At 41.5% G+C, this 22374-nt stretch overlaps 3 protein-coding genes across 3 annotated transcripts in view; 1 reads left to right on the forward strand and 2 right to left on the reverse strand.

The window, feature by feature from the left end:
• The first annotated feature begins 1339 nt into the window (after positions 1-1339).
• LOC130697471 (QRFP-like peptide receptor) lies at positions 1340-12793 on the forward strand. Its single transcript, XM_057520374.2, has 11 exons — positions 1340-1662; positions 1967-2093; positions 7601-7683; positions 7780-7884; positions 8893-9009; positions 9081-9221; positions 10127-10255; positions 10334-10429; positions 10511-10595; positions 12065-12196; positions 12282-12793. Exons 1-11 carry the CDS (start codon positions 1360-1362, stop codon positions 12554-12556), a joined length of 1593 nt encoding a protein of 530 aa, XP_057376357.1. The 5' UTR covers positions 1340-1359; the 3' UTR covers positions 12557-12793.
• A 1533-nt stretch (positions 12794-14326) lies between these two features.
• Positions 14327-22374, reverse strand: part of LOC130697470 (pleckstrin homology-like domain family B member 1) — an 84883-nt gene continuing 76835 nt past the window's right edge. The window contains exons 16-26 of the mRNA XM_057520373.1: positions 18653-18730; positions 18262-18585; positions 17956-18196; positions 17601-17736; positions 17235-17445; positions 16917-17138; positions 16599-16741; positions 16133-16443; positions 15817-16076; positions 15402-15737; positions 14327-15325 (exon numbers count right to left, since the gene is read on the reverse strand). Of these exons, the coding sequence (XP_057376356.1) occupies positions 15137-15325; positions 15402-15737; positions 15817-16076; positions 16133-16443; positions 16599-16741; positions 16917-17138; positions 17235-17445; positions 17601-17736; positions 17956-18196; positions 18262-18585; positions 18653-18730 (2451 nt within the window). The 3' untranslated portion in view covers positions 14327-15136. The remainder of the gene's footprint in view (positions 15326-15401; positions 15738-15816; positions 16077-16132; positions 16444-16598; positions 16742-16916; positions 17139-17234; positions 17446-17600; positions 17737-17955; positions 18197-18261; positions 18586-18652; positions 18731-22374) is intronic.
• The window catches only part of LOC130697473 (DNA-directed RNA polymerase III subunit RPC4-like), a 62750-nt gene continuing 57693 nt past the window's right edge, over positions 17318-22374 (reverse strand). The window contains exon 9 of the mRNA XM_057520375.2: positions 17318-17329. The gene's annotated coding sequence lies outside the window, so the exon portion shown is untranslated. The remainder of the gene's footprint in view (positions 17330-22374) is intronic.

Raw genomic sequence — 22374 nt, forward strand, 5'->3', positions numbered from 1 at the left:
ATAGGTTTGCCGACTGAAATTTAACATGCCGCGATGCAGTGAGGGTTATTTTCAATGGCCTCATATCTATAGGCTACAGGTGAAAGAGATACGGGCGGCTATCACAGATGGCTGAAATACGTGACGAAGAGATGGGCCGCCTTTTTGCTTTTTCTGCCTGAATGGCTCTCAATTTCACGTTCAGTTGAATGAGTCTCAATGTCTCATTAAAGTAGTCTAGGCTACTACCGTTCCGAAATAGAAAAACTTCAAAGAACCTATTATATTTCCTGCCCGCTCAACGTTGCTCATTTTTAAAAGATGTAAATTAAAACTTTCAGATTCCAACATCGTCTAATGTTTTTTTTTATGTTTTTGTCAAAGGAACAACTAAACTTCTCTTCCATTCTTCTGCCCATACAAATTTTTTCCTTTTATCTCTTACTTGATCGATACAAGCATCAAGCACGTAGCTAGAGTTTTAAATGTACAATTACGCATACCAATGCTGCCACCCGGCTGACACAGCGTAACACGACATTTTACCCAAAAAATGTAATAAATAGGCATCAGCCTGACTAAAACATTTGAATAAGTGTTTAGTGATCAACTCGATAGAAATGCAAAAGGGCCCTTTCATCAAAAATTGATTTTTTTTTCACGTCACATTACGTAATTTGTTCGCGAACCGGTTCGATTATAATTGCCCGAGCATCCATATAATTGTCAACCATTGCCAGAGCGTTAGAAATGTATAATGCTCTTCTACTTTTTCGTGGGACGTCGCTGATAATATACAGTATGCCCAATTGACTTCTATAACAATTTAAGGAGATTCCCAATCAAAGTTGGTTGAAATATTTTTGAAAAGCAAACGTACCCTCTTTATTGGTCTAATCTGGCACAACCCTGGCTTCCGGTCCCGACGATATGATTATTTTCCCTTTCGGCTATTGGGAGAGAAAATCTTTTATGTTACTGTGTATCCCATTATTTACCCGATAACATTCCCGCAGAATCAGAAAACGGACATGTCATCTAATGAGATCGTCTCAAGACTATCAGGCTTCAGCAAGGAAATCGCTATGAATTTAAATATCCATTTTTCTTTCACTAGTACAAAATGGCGTCATGGGGGCTTAGTCGTCTGGCGCCTGCGTCCCTCCACTTTGTAAAGGTCCACTTTTCAGCGTTACTGGTAGTTCTAGCCCTAAAGATGCGGACAGATTCCTTCATTCAGTATTCTATCTGTTCAACTGGAAGTGGCTGCTTGAGAACGTCCGTGTTAAGAAAGACATAAGTTCAGAGATTGCATGTCTGTGCCATTGTTTCAGGGTCTAGCGAAAGTACCACGTAGTTAGTGAAAAAGTCTGTTTCAAAATGAGTGTTTCAATTTTTGGAACAATGACTTCCGAGGTAGATGCAGAACACTTGAGCTCGGATGCGCTATTCTATCCGTCTTGTGAAAATGCAACAACTGTTACCGACATCTCGCAATTCAATTTCAGCGAATTTGACTATCCAGGCGGGGGCGGCCCTTGGCCTCCACCCCTTGACTTTATTTCCGCTATGAAAATCACCTTTTGTGTAATCAACATGATCGTATCTATTCTTGGAAACTGTGCCGTCATCATTGCTGTCTATCACAACCCGGCGCTCAGATCGACCATCAATTTTTATCTGGTAAATAGCCTAGTTACCTCTCTGTATGTGTACTATTCCTATTTTAGATATGAATCAAGTAGTTCAAAATCATTCCAACATTTCTGATAGCCTAGTCATGGCTGCTATGGTTTCATGCTTAAAATAAATGTTTGTGATTTAAATAAGAAATCATTGAAGTGGGACTCGATTACGGAGCGTCATTGAAATAACGGTGATGAGCTGCTCATTTCAAACTTGCGCGCCGCTGGAAATCTTTGAAAAAAATTAGGTCACCTAAATGCATCATCAACATTTTGATGGAGCAATTTTTTTCCTTCGCTAGGTCAACTTGGCGGTGGCTGACGTCTTGATCGCCCTGTGCTGCATGTGGCCGCATCTGGTCAACGATTTGACGAAACCAGCGTTCATTTTGGGGGCGTTCATGTGCAAATTCAACGCATTTGCTCAAAGTAAGTAATTCCCAAAGTTCTGAAAATGCACAGGACAAAGTCACTTGTGCTGGTGTTATATCCGTTTGGCGATCACCAGTCCAGTTGTGTCCAGGTTTGTTCTGATTCCAACTTATGGAACTTCACAGGTAGATATAAAGTAGGTTGAAACTAGAGCGATAGCAAGTTGTATTCAGTACGCAACGTTGTTCTTCCCTATTGCCCATAATTTTACTATAGATAATAAACTCTCTCAACGCAAAATTTGTGTGACGTTGCCCAGGTGTGGCTAGTGAAAATAAGTTCTGTTGGCTACTGAGCTCAATCTCATTAACGAGGTTTTAATTATCAGCGTGATAATCCTTCACTTTGTCAAACTGTTCAAAAGCATCTTTGTAGCCATGGGTTCGAATGAAAACCAACAACGGCCGGCACCCGTCAACGTTAATAATGGTGCAGATTTGGCGTGATTATTAAGTGCAATTTTACCAGACAAATGAACTAGAATTTAGAGATTATTTTTAAAGCGAAAAGCTATTTTATAACCATCCTAGTCGAGACGCTGTACGCTAAACATATCCTTTCAGCTAATGGAACTTCAAAACCACAACAAGGAAAGCGATTTTTCAGTATGTTAGTGCGAAAATTATGACAACGAATCCATACAACTTTAATTGGTAAACATATATCCATGTCAACATGAAGAAAACGAAAGCTAGTTAGGTTCTGTAATTCTTAAAAATTAAATAGCAAAGATGAAGAGAATGCTTTGTGTCTAACAAGGTCTTCTAATTTCTAATACGGTGCAAGAACTCATTAAGAAAACCTTCATATGAGAAACGTATTTTACCTCTGGCAGTGTTATGCATGTGTCTGCTTGTTCGGCAAATTTAGACTGAATTCAATACTTTCCCCTTTGAAACCCTACAATAGAATCAAACGTACATTCATGATTCATGAAGAAAATAATTTTTTTTTTAATTAGTCGGCGGTTAATTCAACCATTCAACAATGCCTTTATACAACTAAGGACTTTATTTTGGAACATGCGGAAAATTAGTAAACCGAAATTAAACACATTTTTGTTACAGAAATGTTGCAGTCTTATTCAAACAGAACGGCACACATCGACAGGAAATTAGTTGACCGAAAATCATTTTGAATGTCGAAGATTCGTTAGTTTATACATATACTTTCTAAATATATCTCTTGTTAGTTGGACTAAGTAAACTTGATCGATTTAATTTCCTTGGAGGATACGAATAGTAGAAAACAGGACGTTTAAAAAAATCGCTGAAGAAAACACTGATTGCCTGTAACTGGTGTCACTGATGCGATTTCTAGGCATCAAAATAGATAAAAGACCCATTGTTGGAAAGAAAAACCTATTCAACTGTCTTGTTCTATATATACACACACATTTTCATTTCAATCAATAGTTTTCGTTTAGATTTGTATCGATCGATGGTGACAGAAAATATGGTCTAAAACGTCGAGTGGCGTTTACCGAACCATCGCTTTAACCGAATGCCAACAGTAAATCTACTGTTGTTAGGGCGTGAATGGCTTGCCTACTGGACAACAGACGAGATGATGTTTGCTACGAGCAAGTTGATCTCTTCGTAGCTCGAGTGTCGGTCCAAGACGTCATGAGTTTTTAGTTTCCGGTTTCCACGGCCAACAGCGCCGCACACGCGAGCAGCCATCGGTGTTTATTCAGAGCTTTCAAATGGAAATCCATATTCGAAAATGAAGTTGCCTTAGCTTGCCGCTGGGATACAAAAGACAAAAGTTTAAGCCGCGTTGAAACGGAAGCGACATCGCAGGTGGCCTGCCTTCATCGTCAAACTCGACAATAGGTAAACATCACAGGGTTAAAAACTTTTTTTGTCGCAGAAGGTTGGCCTCATTTCCTTTCTGCGAAGAAAACCCAGGGCCGTCCATTATCCCCGGACAATCAAAACCCAAAACTACTGGGCACATTCGTCCACCCACGTATAATGGTAGCGTCAGGGAAACGCCATCATTTCAGTACTTGCCTAGAGGGAATTGAACTGTAGCAGCAAAAACAGAACTATTGAGCGTTATATAAACCAGAAAATGGCATAATGAAAGAGGCAACCTGGTAATACCAAGTATTATTTTTATTATTATGATTATTATTTCTCCGGGTGAAATGGGGGTCTCTGCGCAACTAAAGAGACAAAAGAACAAGGCCGTTGTTGTCATTTTCCGTTTTATTTTATTTTTGCTAGGACCGAAGGCCCACGAAAAACAAATGTGGAACCGTTGCTTTCAACAGAACTCTAATAAAGAAAAGCTTGGATGAAGTATTGACGTTACCAACATCAGATTAAAGTAGACTATTTTAGTTGATTTTTTCAAACTTTTTGTTTTTGATAAAAGTGCCCAAGGGACCCATTTAGAAGACGAAAATGTATACATGTTTCTTTGGTCAATGCCATTCACCGAATGGAACGAAAGCCAGGCCAAAACTAAAAGATACTGCGACGTGGTAAATAGCGAATCAGAAAAGAGTTACCTCTTTCTCCGTTAGGATAGATGTAGAAGCATTCAAGCGGACAACCTTGGTAACACATTTTGCGGAGATCAAACCTGCCTATTTGTAAGAAAAATCAAATGCCAACACCCTATCGGTTGCTAAACTAGGTTCCTGGAACTTACTACTCGAGGGGATCTGCCAATCTCGCGCCTCACAAAGTGGAAGTCCGGATCGCAAACAAGTTTGGCTTCTTCAGTATAATCGTAATTTCCGAATATAATTGAACGTTCATGTGCTCGGGCACATCCCAACTCCACTTTTAATGGCATGATTATTTCAAGCTTGTTTATAATTTCAAAACTTTTACAGCGTTTATAACAATTGCCAAATCAATCAGCGCAAATAAGGAAAAATTTATGTGCCATGAATTTAGAGCCATTGTTGTCGCCCGCCCATTTAGTTTGTTACAAATCGAATGAGCCTACCAACGCAAACAATAAAAAAATATTTGAATTAATTTGGCAGTCAACGCCAAATAAAGGGAGAACCTTGCACGGAATACATAAAATCAGCGCAGTAGTTTATTGAGAAAACAAGGGCTCATTAATCATGGGAGCGCTTGAGTGTGGAAAACGCAAAGTCACCAGCAAACAGAGATTGCTACAAGTCTTTAATGGAATCGGCAGCGTCTTTGTAATCATCGTTTCCGCAAACACCACAGGGAGGGAGGAAAAGAAAGGCTGCGGTAAGCGTTTAAGGCCCGACAATGCACTTCAAATAAAACATATCAGACTTTTGGGAGCTCGCCGAACTCATCACTCACTTTGGTAAATGGAATTCCCGACGGCATAAAATGCAGAAAACAAACGGCGTGAACGCGCTTAGCATGAAGCATAAAATATTGAACTGATGGTTGTCTTGAGAAGGAAACAGCAAATCGCTCAAGATGCAATCTGTGTGTATTGTATTCTAGCTCTTTTTTTTTTTTAAATATTGATAGAATGTTTGAGATGATTGCCGGAGCTAGAACATTTCGCTTAAAATTTGATGGATTATTTCAAAATATTTTTGTTTAGCAATTTTTCTTAAAAATACTCGCGAACGATCGCTGTTACCGAATCTATTACGAATCGCTTTACAGTTGGGTAATGGGTCTGTTGATTGTTACACGCCTATCGGTGTATCACATTTTTTGTTATGGTGGCATATTTCAACGAGGCTATATATGCAACTAAAAGGTTTTTTGTTATCTGTTCGCCTTTATATTTTGCAGCTTTGCACTTCCCTATTTTTTTACGCCGTACAACGCATAGTGCCCTATAAGCGTATATTCCTATTGTGATGACGCCGAAAGTTCTTCAAGCCCATTGTTGACAACGAAAATACTTTCAAATTGAACGTTGTTTTCGAGGAATTTTGTTATCGTCACATGTCATACGATAGCGTAACCTCAGTTCCCTTTCAATATTTTACTTTTAAGAGTTAATGATTCGTGGAACGTGCGATGCCAGCAAATACTTGGATAATAATCCTGTATCGTTGGAATCCCCTGTGCGTATTTACACCATATTCCCCTAGATTTAAATGGCCGTGTAGTTGTCATGGCCATTGTCCACTCGCCTTCACAACCGTTCCTATTACTACGTCGCAATGCGCTTATTATACTGACTCCATCCTTATGAAAATAGAAGAGGAAGCAAGCCAGAGATACCCTATCCATGAGGTTACAGTGTATACGTATTGCAATCCAAGGGGACAGATACATATACAGTTTGTTTTAAATCTTCACCACAAGATAGAGAAAGGTTTCCGGCCAACTCATGTACGCATATTGAGATAAATCTCGGATTTTCTCCTATACTTACGCCATACTTAGCGTAGTGAACATAAGAAACCTTAAGCTAATAACATCTCATCAGCCAAAGGACGACATGGACTGCGGGGTTTTATCGACAGCTGTTCCTTGGACGCAAAGTCCGTGGGCAAAATGAGGCAATCAGACAAAGCTCTACTACCGGATCAATGCAACACATAAATCGCCTTTTTTGTTTCTGTTTTTTTTTCACCCTGATTAGTTTGCAGTTTCCGGCGTTCCTTATATAACGTCACTTTTAATCCGGCAGCCATTTTGCTGCCAATGTTGATGGTTGCAAAAAAAGAGCATTACAGCTGAGATTCCGTTCTTCCTTCTAATATGTATCAGTGCAGATGGAAAATGAATCAGGAAAGAAAACATTCATCGTGGCGACAACCACTCCCGGTTCACCACTATCGTGCATCAATGTCCAACGAAATTGGAATCAGAGAACTCAAGGAAACATAAAAAAAGGGGGAAAAGTATTGCTGTTTAAATGATGCTAAGATCATTGATGGTTATAAATTACCCTAACAAGTTCAGGGTTAAGGCGATGAAATTTAAAATCGGCATATAGATGCTGGGAACTGGCCAGGATTGAGACATGAAACAGTCGAATGGTGCAGCAATATTTCGCTGTTTTTAAAAGGGAAAGAAAATGTTTGTCCGTATAACGGTATGCAAACATTCACTTCCTTGTAGGGAGATTAATGCTTTCGAGCTATTCAAATGTTCTCTTCCATGCTGCGTTCTTTCCTCGTTTACGTATATCGACAGCGAATAGCTCAAGTTTTTTTTTCTAGGTCATTTACCACGATCTCCTCTCACTTCCGCCAAGTGCTATCAAAGGCATTAGGTTTGACTGAACTGTCGGGTCGGTGCGCGCAATTACACGCCACTTGTCGATAACCTGCAACTAACTGGAATGGCTTCCGTTGGCTTCCTTCTTAAAGTTCCCGAGGAAAAGAAAAGTCCTAGTTCCCCGTAGTGTCGTTTCCTGTCTAGCGGAAAATTGGGTTTGATATGTTCTCAGAAGCATCAATTTGCAAACGATCAAGCAAGATAAATGCTGAAATACAATATTGCCCATGTTTAAGAATGACTCTTTATTCGTGCAAATATGATCAATAACATTTCTTCTGTTTTCTTCCTCCTGTTTTTTTTTTTTAGTGACGTGTCTGACATCGAGCGTGCTTACACTCACTGCCATTTCTTGCGACCGCTTCATGGCCGTCATGTATCCTCTCCGAGTGGTAAGATTCGATCATCGATCATAAAAAAAAAAAAAAAAAAATGATACCAAGCTAAACAAAACGCATCTATTCTTTATCACGTGAAATATGCTATAGCGTATCACACAGTGTCGAGCGCGGGCCGTCATCATATCCATTTGGATCATCTCCATCACTGTGGCGCTTCCCTTTGCCGTCTACCGGAAACTCTTCGAAATTCAAGTGCGTTTTTTTCCTACATATTCATTTTTTTTGTTCTCCATTGCAGTTTTATATTTTTAACCAGACAGAATAACTTGAAAACTGTTCAGTTGTACACTACGAAGCTTAATATTCAGCAATTTCCAAGTTTTTGAAAAATAAGAACTCCATTAATGCAAATTTTAATAACTTTCTAGCTAAAAAAGAAAATCATGGCTACATAGTTTTGAACGGAAATAGCGTACGCCAGATACAAGTTATGCACACCAATTTCTGTATCACGAGCACAATACTGCAGTCATGTGTATATATCGACAGTACATTGCACTTATCCAAATTCCTTGCGAACTAGGTCTTGATCGGATTGACTGTCTTCTTTGCCTTATATTATTGTAGCGAATAAAACATACACTACATTTATCATAGATACTATAGAAGGCTCGAGAGTGCTACAAAAAACTCTACGAGGTTTTACATTTGCAATCGGATGAACATTTCATTTCATTTGAAAAAAAAAATTTCGTTGTGATGCAAAGATATTGATTGGGGTATCAGATACATTGCCAGATGATTGCAAAGTGTTGATGGTGCAAAAATCGATTAACAGAGGCCAATTTACTTATGAGCATTACGTGATGGGTGAACGCAGCGCAACCAGATGAACCCTAATATCACGTACTCTATATTTACGATAACAAAAGAGGCCGATGGTAGGGACTTTAGGTCGTGCTTATTGTTATCTAGATCTCCAACTTGCTCTAGTAGATTCTTCGATTACTTTTTCGATTCATTTAGTACAGTTTGCATCAACACAACGCTTCTTGTGCTACATCTATTAATAGTGAGAAATGATCATAATCTGAGATCGATTATGCGCATATTTTCCCACCAATTCATCAATGTCGTGCTGTGGTTCTCTGTTGCAAGGCAACTACTAAAAATCCCATTTGTTTCAATGCCGGCGTTCAAACTAGCTGCTTTTAACGAGAAGGAAAAGGCGCTAGTGAATGTCTATTATTTGCTTTGCAGTGGAGAAATGCATTGGAGGTAACGTGCCAGGAGACATGGCCAAGTGTATTACTATACGATCCGAAATCTTCATCGTGCATTTCACGTGTCTGGCCTAAAACAGTCTACTATTCATTGGTAAGTTGTCGTGTAATTGTATTCCCTCGTACCATTGTTTGTGGTATAAACGCACGGTTGCATCTCTATAGGTGTCTGCCGTGTTATTCTTCCTACCGATTGTGGTTATGTCCATCGCATACACACTGATTATCGGCCGTCTCTGGGGTTCCAAACCACCGGGAGAGAAGATGGATGCAGCACTTAGCAATCAAGCCCGAGCAAAGAGAAAAGTAAGTTTTGTCTTACCGTCTCGTATAAATAACTTTCATCCGCAAGCAATTTAACCATCGATCCATGGATTGAAATTCTATAGAAAATGATGGTACTAAAGTCTGGGAAATAGAATAAAAAATTTTCATTACATGAAACTGGGAAGTATAAAGCACGTCAGTAGAGCATGATGTAAAAAAAAAAAAAGACAAGGGATGGATGATTGCCCCGACGGAGGACACGTCGGCACGCGCTTCCATTCTGGACAGCATATTTGATGTCTATCGTTAGACAATATGCGTCCAATCGTATCTGCCCAGCGCCGCTTCCTTTCTCTTTCTATGGCAAAAGTTGATGGGGCCAACTCCGTGTGTGAAGGCAGGCTAGCAACTACACTTAAAAAGAATCATCTTGGCCGCCGGCATGTGAACAAGGAAGTTTCAACTCAAGTAAATGCTCGAAAAAAAACTTAGACCGGCATTGAGTCGCACTTTTCTATTTTGAGGGTTAAGCAACATTTAACAAAAAAAAAAAGGCTTTTACTTTAGAATAAATCTCTGCTGAAGTGAGTTTGATAAAAAATTGGGCAGGGCACTTTATGGCGTGCGGATATTAACTTCCACCGCCTTTGCAGGTTTTTACGTTGACTAGAAAGTGAAGGGCGTGGCAGGTTGAAATTCAAATTAGTTAATCAATAATGACTAACTCTGAAAGCCCTTTCTCATTTGAAATGACAAACGTTGAAGATAAACGTCCTTTTGACGTTATCGATCTGAACTGAAATATGTAATTAAATGCCGACCGTCAATAGAAGCTCCGGAGGAATGTTTAAAATTAGAAACTTTGTTTGCGGACTGATATTTCTACAAATTATAGAGATAGAGCTGGAACGGATTTGCGTCAAGAATAAATAATGATACTGTAGAAGTTTCTGCTTTATCAGGTTGTGAAGATGGTGTGCGTTATCATGCTGGTCTTCATCATATGCTGGGCACCCCTACAGGTCCTTATCCTCTTCGCTCAATTCAGCCACAATTCGCAGGAATTTGGCGAGGTAAATCATATACGTTTCACGTTACACGTTCTATCGATAACTATGCAAAAACAATTTAATTTTCTTTTTTTATTGTAGTTACCTGAGTGGTACGACCAAGTCATGTTTTTGGTATATTCCATCGCTTATACCAACTCAACTTTAAATCCCTTACTTTATGGTGGTCTCAATCAAGTAAGAAAAAAGAATTTAACAGGCACTTATGCTGTCCAACTTTTACAAACTCATAATCTTGGATCGTTTTGTGTGGCACAGACCTACAGAAAGACGCTTATTCGTGTCTTATTCCGCAAATGTTGCAAGTGGCGAACAAACCGGAGCTCCGCCATTTCTATGCAAGGTACACAAAAACTTGGGGCTGGGATCTAATTTTGAGGGCATGTCTTCTTTCATGTCGGCATAAAGATTAGACACATTTCAGTGGTATAAAACTAGTCAGTACAAAGAAATGGCCAGGAGGCCTGCGCGTTTCCCGACGGAATAGCGTACAACTTTCTGGTGGCTGGCCATATAATTAAAAAGATTGTCTCTCTGTTCTCTTGCATTCGACGCGCAAACACTAAGATCTTCATCTGTTCACTACAATTTTCAAGAAGGGCCCTGATTTTACATGCTACCGCGTGAAGGAAGCTGACAGAATAACTAATACGGCCGTGCAAGTTAACAGGGCCTGTCGCTGATTCAGTTTCATGGAAAGCATAGATTTGTAGAAAAGCTAGACACACAATCCTCAGACAGATACAGGCCTCCAGTCGTCTACGATTATACTAGATTTTTAAAATTGAGTTCAAGACGTCGTCGACAATGAAACTTATTGAGCGAACGCAGTTGAATGGCTACGCAGAAAGGAATGCAGTGTGGTGCGTTGGGCGGAACGAACGCGTCATAGGCAGTGACAAAAGAAACGTCTACGGCAAGGGTGCTAGCAAAAAAAAAAGGAATATGTATAGTAGACGGGCTGAAGCATTTGCTATGCAGGAGGCTCACAACGTTTTCCGTGGAAAGGGGGACAAGAAATTTGTACTCAGCAGTTAGCAACATCCGAACCAATGCTACATAGAATTTTTAAAAGAAGAAATGTGTGCAGTATGTTCAACCAACGTTTTAAATTTTAGAGAAAAGGAACACAAAAGACTAGTGTTTGTCATGTACTCGACGTCCGCGGAATACCAACATTTATAGGCAGCTGCTCGTTTACACAAGAGAGTTATTATTCTGGTACATGTTTCGGAGTTGAACCAATCTATTCGCGCAAACTTCCGTTCTTGTATAAACAAAAACGAATCAACACCGAGATCGTGGAAAGGTTGGGTTCATAGGGTCTTTTTGATTCTTTTTTTTTTCAATGAGGACGCTTTCAGTATTTGTTCGATGAACTCGCATCAAGTATGATAAGAATTTCTTTTTCCTCCGAGCTTTAAATGCGAAGAATAAATTGAACGAAGATTCAATAAAATTCGTCTTATTTTAGTCGCGCCGTTATGGCAATAATCAATTCCGTCCTGGAAATAAAACGTATTCGAAATTCAGGGCACATTGAAGTAAAAAAGAAATGAAGCGCAATCAGCTACAGTTAACCCAATAAAATAGAAGGGGAATAATAGCAAATTGCTTTGCATTCCGTGTTTGTATATCATTGGCGAGTATTAAAGTATGAATACTCGAGAACGCGCATACTTCAAACCTTGCACAAGAACAAAAAAGGCAGTAACCCCGATCCTTTAAGGGTAAAATCAAATCAGGGAACAAATATGATTCGATTTATTTTTTTATGCACTTTCAGCGTCATTTAATTTCTGTGAAAAATAGGTTCGATTCAGATGGCAGAATTTCGCACATTTCCACGTGCTGGTGTTTGCAATAATCATCTGAGCAATACGACACATTCGACCCGATTCGCCGTTCGCCGAGGAGCAAATAACCTCAACCAGCAGACGGATGGTATGTTATTCATCGCTAATATCAATTGGTTTAATTTCAGTTGCTCATCAGTAACATTGACGTTAACTCCTTCGCCGTTATTTAGCAATCAGCGTCCAGCAACACAATCGGCTAAGCGTTCGCATTTCAACTACCGTGGCAACATCGTCTCTTAGGTGCCACTTGCCAGCGACGTCGGCCGTAGCCATTCATCCACCGCCCGCAACATCTGCGACTGTTCAGATGGAATATCAGACGGCTCATCCGGCCGATTCAACCATTGCTTGTGAAACACCTGATCGTGAAATGAGATTCTCCGTCTCCAGAGCCAACCGTTCGCGAACGGCCAGTCATCGTCGCAGGCAGGAATTGCTCGGTTAGCGTGTCGGCTGAAAGGAACGTCTCCTTATTTATGTGCCCACCCAAATAAAAAAGAATTAAGCGCAGCAGGAATTGATGCTAGTGCGCATTGAATACTCGGATTCTAGCGTGGAATTCTTCAGGTGTTCCTGCATCCTTTTCAACATCCCATAATAATAATAATCATAAAATAAAACTTCTATATCCTTTGCATCCCAATGCCGTGCTGTGTAAAGGCTGGTGCTGAATACACGCCGGAGTAAATGCGAGAAATCTTTTTTTGACGGAAAAATAAAGTAGGTAAGCCCTATCGAGAAAATCCAGTGCTGTGTGTTATATATTTGGCGTATGCAATGCTTCTTTCCAACCTTCTGTACAAAATGAAAAAAAAAAAAATCAAACGAGAACAAAGAGAGAGAGTGAGAAAAGATGGGGAGACATAATAAGGGACAGCGCGGAAACGGGCAAACGTGAAAATAACGAGGAACGTAAAAAGACACTGCATAGAATATTTGATATATATATATATATGTATATATATATATATATATATATATATACATGTTATATGTAACATACGATGACAAAGAGAATAAAACGAACAAAGAGGGAGGAATATTATCATATGAAATTTGCCGTTTTTTCTTACAAAAACCATCAGGGCGCAAAATCTTTGCCTTCAATTCGCCTTTTTTTTATTTTTATTTTGCCTGTTTGCTGCTTCTGTTTGATATTCAATATAGTACAAACAACTGTGTTCAGGGAGACGACACGAAAATGAAAAATGGATCGATTTCTAACGCCAGGGAGATGAGGGACTGGCATATTACGGAGCGAGGCAATGTGTTAACAGACCTGTATTTTCGTGACAATAGTGTTATTTTCTTCGCGTGTTTCTCTTAGACTGGGACAGATTACGATCTGTTTCCATCGATCGGTCTCTTACTATGAAGAATTTTTTTGTAATTATTATTTTCTTTTTTTAAAATAAAAAGGAAAAATGAGAGAAGAAAATGTTTTCTTGGAAAAATTGTCTAACCTACCAATCGCGAGAATATGACAGTCATGTAATAAACAGATCAGAAAGAAGCTTATCATTAATTTCAGACCACTGAAAGCAAAATTAGCTTATTCGTTTTTATTTACAATGATTTTCATTTTGTTTGTTCGGCTGCGATTGCGCTCTTATTTCAACCCATTTCTTCGTCTAATAATTCACTTAAAGGATGGTATGATTGACTATAAAAAATATGTCCCTATCTCTACGGTAACCGCACATTCAAAGCCAATTTTGTAGGGAAATCAACGACAAAAAAAAGACTTAAACAAACGACCTCTCGTACATAAAAAATATATGATCGAGAAACTATTAGCACTTTTATATCTTGATACTCACAATCTTTTTTTTAATGTTTCGCAAACATTTCTTTTTTTTTTTTTTTTTTTTTTTGTTTTTGCTGGAATATTATTTTCTTTTTCGCTTTCGCATACATAGCGGTACAAGTCGCATTATATGATTCAATAAAAATGACAAAGAGGAAATGAGACAGAGAGAGACAGGCAAAAAAAGTAAAGAATAATAATACAATATGTCAATACCGCATAGATGAAATCAGGAATACGTATGAGGAGACGCATCGAAAGCAATCAAATTTTTGTCCCTAATTTGCATCGGCGTCATCCCCCCCTTTTTTTCTTTTGTTTTTATTTTTTTTTTATCTCATTTGCTTTTCTTAGGAGCCAGAGAGTAGGGCAGGGCAAGAGGGAGAGATAAACATTTCTGTACAACACTTTGTCTTCATCTATAATTTTTTTTATGTCTTCCTCTTTTGCTTGAAGCATATCATTTGGGTGGGGAGGGATCGGAGAGGACAAATTCTATAGACTCTTTTCTACATTATACACGGGCAAAAGAAAACACTTGTTCCAAACAATTGCAGAACATAGAAAAAGGGGAAATAGGAAATAAAAAATACACATTTCCTAGAAGAAAAAAAAACTAAGCAAAAATAAACACCTGAACAGAGATGATTAAGTTTGATAAGCTTCGTGTGTGAAGTTCGACGCAAATAACTTGATATTTCAGACAAAAGAGTTTGTACGCTCCGTTCACCATTCACGTTTGTTTGTTTTTCCATCTTCTTTTAGTTTTAATATGCTTACTTTTGTTTTCGCTCATTTCGATCAACTCAAACTGAAAGGCGGGTAAATGTGGGCGGGGAGACGAGGAAACAACTTCTTTGGCTTCATTGTTTTTCTTTTCTCCTACATGTGTGTGTGTGTGTGTGTGTGTTCATTGTTTTAGTTTTCTTGCTTCCCTTCTTTGTTTTATTTTGTACAAAAAATGATTGAAATTTGATGACGCTTAATGAGCCATCACAATCGGCCGGTCATCCACACTTCCTGCTGCGTAACACTCGTTGAAACTGGACGATACAGAAATTTCTCCAAAAAAAATTCATCACTGGGTTTTTTTTTCTTTTGTTTCTCCCCTTTAAAAAAATTCAGTTTGCCCACGCTCGATTGTGTCAAGCAGGGTCGGTGCTGGGCAAGAAAATTCAGATTGCAAGCGTCTGATGCTTAGGCTAGAAGGACGTTCATCTAGTCAAACAAGGCCAGCAGGTCATCGTTAGTGCTGTTGACACATAGGCTTCCGGTGCTGAGTTGACCGCTGAGGCTGTTGCCACCACCACCGACGCTACTGCCGCCACTTGAAGGTGGCGTCGCTAGTTCAGGTGGATCCAGGTAGGAGAGTAAATCCATCGGATCTACTACACTGTCCGGCAGTAACTGTTGGAAAATCAATACATTGTCATTGCTCAACAGCGTTCCAGTGAAAAAAACAAAGAAAGTCTTTAAAACTTACGTTTAGACCTTCTTGGCCTTCACCGCCACCGTCGATGACGGCCGCTGGATCGAAATTCAAATCAGAGGAAAGATCCAACTGGGCCAACGCGTCGTTTCGTATCGCTTGCTGCTGTTGCTGCTGTTGCGACTGTTGTTGATTCTGTTGCTGTTGCTGATGACCCATGTTCAACATATTGGCCGGCGTTTGCGGTGCGTGAAGACTTCGATGGCTGCTGCTTGGTGCGCTAGTGTTGCTATTGCCGCTATTATTGCCCGTCACAGGCATATTGCCTGATCCCGGCCCAAGGAGAATGCCCGCATTGTTTAACGAGGCGCTGTTCACCAAAGAATTCATCTACGTTTATCAAATAGAAAACAATCAAATAACAATTAAGATTTCAATCATTTTTGAAGAAATCGTTTGAATGTAATACCTGTTCGTTGAGAGATTTGCCCATGGAGTTGAGTGGATCGAGTGAGTTGACCGAGTCCATCAGATTGCTCAACGGGTCTTGGCTTGGTGTGGTGCTCATCGTGTTGCCGGACATGCCACTGCCACCGACCGAGTTCCAATCGCCGCCGTTGAGGATATTGTCGAAAGGAGATCCGATGGCACTATTCGTCATGATCTGACCGGCGCTGTTACTTCCATTGCTGCCCGTCATGCCGTTCATCATGGAACCGCTTGCTATACCTGCACACGCTTTGTTACGTCAAACTTCTTGAAGGTCAAGATAAGATTTTCATTACTGTTCATGTCGGGCGGACAGAAAGGGGACAAGGACTGGCCCAAATCCCAGTTGGGCATGGTCGGTAAGGTCACGCTACCCGGTGACATCACTTTGGCTCTCTTGGAGCCGTGGCAGGACGTTTCTTGGCCGCCGTCGTCCTCCGTTTTGACGCTGGCTCCCATTAATTTCTGATTAACCGGCCGCCAGTTGGCGGCCGAATCAATGGTCACCTCCTCGGCGTCAGAGGCGCTGCTGCTGTTGGAGCTGAGCGTGTTCAGTATGCCCCACAAATACTGGTCGATCTCGAGTCCCTCGAGCAATGCCGTTTTACTAAGAAAATAAGAGAAAAGGGTTCGAGGAATAAGAGTAAATGAAAAGAATGCGGGCCGTTGATCTCAATCTCTCTCTCTCTCTCCAAAAAAACGTCAAAAACGATGGATGGAACTGGGTAAAATTTTTCAAGACAACGATCAGCCAGAACTTACTTGCAAACGGGACATTTCCAAGAGCCTCGATCGCAGTTCATCTGAAGGTAGGATTCCAGATCGAAGCACTGGATGTGTTTGCACTCGTGCCCTCGGGCCGGCAACGCTATCCGCTTGAAGGTGATGGGGCATTTTAATGAGACCTGTTTCGCCCGTCGGAAAAAGAATCGTGACACGGCACCAGGAAAAAAAAAAAATGAAATGAAAAAAGTGAGTATATAAATCCGGCAACAATGACAACAACTAAACAACAACAACAAAAAAAGAAAACCATGACGGGCTACGTCACGGATCGTGGCAGGTTGTCATTCAAATCACCTTGATGGCTGTTTGCTCAACTCCGTCGCCGTCGCAACCGTTGCCCGTCGGGCTCGTGGAAGAGACGGCGCCGTTGGCCGCGGCCGCGGCCGCTACGCTGTTGAAATTGCGTTTGATCTTGGAAATGCAGAGGTCAGCGGGCAGCAACCGCTTGCGGTAAAGGCCTTGCAGAACCGATCGAACGCTCGGTCGGTGGACCACTTGCAGGACAAACAAATGCGACTGTTGGATTTGGCATTGCCCAATAAAGATATGGTTAATTGATTTACTTGTGGGTTGTAAGATCAATTGATGTGGATCATCTATGTTGTAACTTACGCAACAACAAGCCGAGACTGTGATCTGGATTGTGTTGCGCCCAACTTGACAGACATCTTTGAGGTAGAGCGGCTTGTGGGCCGCTTTATTCTCTCCTCGGTCAATGTTGAGTGGAGTGGCGTTGACCGACACCTGGACGCTCGCAGGCCAATTGGTATTCATGGCTCTGTCTTCGTGGTGGAAGCATTTCAGCTGCAGTTCCAAATCGTTTCTGTTGTTTATTTGTGTGTGTGTGTGTGCGTCATTTTTATTTTTTGGTTAGGATGTCGACCCCCCGCGAAAAAGACGAAGAAAAAAAATGAAAATAAAAGGAATTCGGAGATTAGAAAAACCTGTTCGTCTCGCAAGATTAAATTGCTGTTTTACCTCCACATGATGGTCTGATGAACTGTTGGCTTCAGCTGGAACACGTGGTTGCTGACAGCCAGGTTGTGCTCGAGCCGGAAGGGCGATAACAGGATACCGTCTCGAACAGGGAAAGTCAATCGGAGTTCGTCGTCTTCTAAAGAAAACAAACGAGAACACGAATTCAATGTCAGTCAATTTCTTCCTTTTTTTTTTAACAGACAAAAGAAAAATGCCCATCGTAAATCTAACGGCCGCTTGTCCCCTTTTCTTCTTAGTATCACTTTGTGATCGTTCCAAAATGTTGATGTTGAATAAAAAGGTTCCTTCGCTATGTTTGTACGATAAGTTTAAAAAATAAAAAGCTTAAACTCACTAGGCTGCCCCAACGCCAACGTAGGTTTGATGTCGCTGTTTGGACTTGCGAAAGGCGGTAGGTTAGCTGCCGGCGTCAATGGAGGCGTCGGATTGCCGGGAATGGGACTGTGCTGGAATCCCGCACCAACCGGAGGCTGTTGTGGCTGCTGCTGTTGCTGGAACTGCAGTTGTGCGGGTTGCTGTTGCTGCTGTTGCAGCATTTGTTGTTGTTGTTGAGACGGGTTTTGTATCATCATCGACTGCAACAAGAAAATCAAAGTTTCAGTTTATCGTTTGCCAATAAATCCCATTATTTGAGTGTCACCTGTTGCGAGGGATAAAATTGTTGTTGTTGCTGTTGTTGTTGTTGATTGACCATATTGCCGTTGCCATAGCCATACTGGGCTCCATTGCCAGTGGTTGCAGTATTGTATCCCATGTTCATGCCGTTCATGCCGTTCATGTTGTTCATCGGTCGGAGGTTGGCCCCGCCGTTCATCATGCCACCTCCTCGCTGCATTTGAACGCCATTCGGGTTTTGGTATCCACCTGCGCTTTGCATGTTTTGCATCGACTGGTATTGTTGTGACTGCTGCTGTTGTTGCTGAGGTCCAGCAGCGAAACCCGGTCGCATGCCCATGTAACCACCCTAAACAATGACGAACGAAAGCGAGCGTTGAATGTAACGAACGCGCAAATAGGGATGAATATTTTACCTGAGCCGGGCCGTACATAGACTGGCCGTAATTATTCATTTGTTGCTGTTGTTGCTGTTGTTGCTGTTGTTGCTGCTGCTGATGTCGCTTTTGCGAACTGTGTTGGGCAGCGTTAGGATAAGGTGCGTGCCGGCCACGATACATCGGGCTGTTCATGCCCGCCTGTCCCGACCCGTACGGATCCTGCTGTCCATTCAAAACCATACGGCACATTTGACATCCCATCGTAGTTTATAAAATCAACTCTCATTTGTTTTATTTTTTTACCTGCTGCATGGAGGACATTTTAGTCATTCCATTGTGCTGGAAGCCGCCGACAGGGCCGTTGTTCATCATCATGTTACCACCGGCTCCTGAATTATTTCCAGTTGTTGCCATGTTGTTCATGACGGGTCCCATCATGCCGCTGTTCATCACAGGACCGAAATTACCTTGGCCGTTGGACACTCTCGTCTGCTGTTGCATCATGCCATATTGGTTGACACCATTAAAGCCTTGTTGGCCCATGCCGCCCATCTTATAAAACAATTCGAAACGTTAGTGAATTGAAAACGAGAGGGTAGACGAAATCTTTTTGAATTCAACCGCGTCCTAGTTCGAGAGTTTGCTCACCTGATTGTAACTGAGATCGTTGCGCTCGTTGTGCTGCTGCTGCTGCTGGAGACCGACTGAGGTGACTGCATCCGGTGGAGTCACTCCGGGTGTCGGTGTTCCCATTCCACCTTGATAACTGTTGTGGTACACAAACGATGATGACAGCGGCAATCGACGCCAGCGAGAACCATGGAGAAGGACAACGATGCGAGCACAAGGAACAAAAATGAAAAAGAATTGTTATTTTTTAAAGAAATATGTTTCACTAAAACTAGGAAAGAAATGGGGCTATAACACGTCCACAGGCACGCAATACACAACTGTCCGTCGTCACAATCCAATAGGCATTGAGCCGGGTACGACAGTGACACAGACACACAGGAACCAGCTGAAGAGGTTGGCGGCTGTGTGAGTGTGTGTGTCTGTGTGTGTGTGTCTATATGTTTTATTATTTGTATTTTTTTTTTCTCCAACCCTCGATGAAACATCTGCGTTGGTGAGGAGGCAAAAGCGGAGGGAAAAGAGGGGGGGGGGGGGGCAGGAATGGGGGTTGGGGCTGAATGGGCCGGCAGACGGCATTCAGGATGAATGGAACATGTGTGTGTGTGTGTGATCGGCAAGAGCGTGTGGTAGCATTGGGGGTAGTAAGGAAACGGGAATTGTTATAAACAATTTTTTTCCATATAGACAGGCTGGAGGTAGAAGAGAGGGAGAAGCGATTGATAAAGAGATAGGGTGACTAGCATAGGGGTGGAAGGGTGGGAGGGGTAGATGAAGACTGTCCTCAAGTTTTTCTTTCTGTTCTCACCTGGCTGCCGTATTGGTTCGAAACGATGCGGCTGTCGAGGACGAGGAATTCTTGGCAGAGGACGACTGGTGTATAGGCTGTGATGATGGTAGCCGTTTGTGACGGACGGATTGTCCGACGACTGACCGACGAAAGAGGAGGGCACCGATGCCGATCCGACAGTCGACCCGCTCGCGCCCCAACTGGACGCCCCCGTCACTACCGACAGCTGCTGTTGCTGCTGCTGCTGGGCTCCGCCTCCCGACGACCAGTCACTGTCCACACAAAGACGCAGCCGAATGTCCGAACGTATGCAGGAAAATCAAACAGCATTCAATCAAACAAAGAAAAGAGAAACGGACATCGTTAGACAACGTGTTTTATTTCACTAGAACCTTGAAATTGCGACGGGAAAAAAAAAAGAACAGACGCTCACGAATGTGTACACACTGCTGCTGTGCACACATGCACACACATAAAGGCCATTCTGAATTCAACCTTGCGGGACCCCCGGCACCCACGTACTTGTAGCTACAGGTACATTTTTTCTTTTTTTCATATCAAATAGGGAAGGAGAGGGGACGGCAAATGTTTAGCGTTAACTACATCACTCCGCCGTTTTTCTCGTTTTATTTCTCTTCTGATGTATAACGTCACTGTTAGCAGTACTGCCTCCATGTGGATGGAAACGTGTGTGCCCTTTTCGTTTATCTTGTGTAATGTTTAAACGGCACGATTGTCCTTAAAGTACGTCGTGCTACACGCGACGCCATTGTTTTTCCCTTGAACGATTTATTCCCATTTGACCTTTTTTTGTTTTTCTCTTCTTTTGTTTATGCTATTAACTAATGTTGCCGTCTTGTCTCCAGTTCGTTGGGTACTTTTAGACGAACTTTTATCCATTCCATTTTGTCTTACGTTTTCTTCGTCTCCTAATTAAAAAAAGACGCATATCCGGACCGGACGTGGCATTCATCTGCGTAGAGTGGGTCTTTTTTTTTATTCGTCTTTTTTATATGTTCTATCTGTTTCTCTTCTTTTATTTCTGTTTCCTCCCCCCCCCCTCTTGTGTCCAATATTGAGTTGCCTGGCCCGCCGTGTACTGCACGCGCAGTTGTAACTGGTATAATCTAACGATACGGTTCTCTTAGGAAACGAAGGGGGCCCGACAACCAGCCAACCAATTTGCGGCCAAAACCGAAAAACAAAACCAAAAAACAAAAACAAAACACAAGAAGAATGGGACAAGATAGAAAACAATGTATAGCTTTTGCTGTACATCCACGGTTGCAGATTATTATATAGCCGAGAAAAGAAAAGGCACAGTAGTCGTAATAGGATGTACTGTAAAGAATAAAACAAAGCAAAAAAAAAACAAAACAACAAGCGAACGGGGTGGTCAGGTCACGGGCTAGTGAACGCCACGTTCGGGCGAAATCTTTTTTAGCCCGGAGAAGTGAGGGGAAAAATAAGAGAGACATTCACGAAAAACACCGAAGAGAGTCATAAAACACACACACACACACACACAAGAAAAAAACATTTGGAGGCCTTTTTTTTTTTGTTTTGTTTTTCTTCGGATAAGATTATTATGCTGTAGCATAATAGTTAGTTGCTGTACAATATATACAGCGCATATCGCATTGGCTTTCTTGTCACGCATGCGACTCGCCTTTATTTCTGCCTCACTCTTCTTTTATTTCTTTTTCGTCTCTTTTATATATATATATATATGTATACTCTACATTACGTGGGGGGTTGCTACGGTGTAGCCTTGTTGTCTCCGGTTGAGAAAAAAGAAGGCTAAGGTTTTCTGTACTATCGTCTTCCATCGCCTTACGACATTGTCTCCTCTCTTTTTTCTTGGCCTTTTTTTTTCTCTTTCTCTTTATTATTTCCTTCCCCTCCAACTGTTTCTCATTCTTTGTCTGGCTTCTCTTTTTCTATTTTCACCTTTTAAGGAAAAACGAAGAGCTTGCTTAACAAGACACACATCCTTGAGTTGGTGATGGAAAGAACAAAGAGCTACGATGGATGGGTCACCGCTTGTTTTATTGGTAAACGGGAGAAAAGGACGCGTACGATGCGCGTGTGTAACCGCGGAAAGCGAACAACTCCTTGCTCGTCATTCGCAGTCTTTTAGCTGTACTTCGTTGTTGCAAAATTTTTTTTGGCATTTTCAGTTTCCTGCCGCTGAGCATAAATTTGCTCGTTGACGACCCCATTTTCACCTGATGAATTCGCGCTTTTCTTTCTTTCCGTCATGACCTCCACACCTAATAAGCGTTAAGACCATCAACATTCGCACTCAGTGGCCCATTCAATTTTTTTTTTTTCGAAA

Source organism: Daphnia carinata, chromosome 3 (genome assembly GCF_022539665.2).
Source record: "Daphnia carinata strain CSIRO-1 chromosome 3, CSIRO_AGI_Dcar_HiC_V3, whole genome shotgun sequence".
Classification (NCBI taxonomy): Eukaryota; Metazoa; Arthropoda; class Branchiopoda; order Diplostraca; family Daphniidae; genus Daphnia; species Daphnia carinata.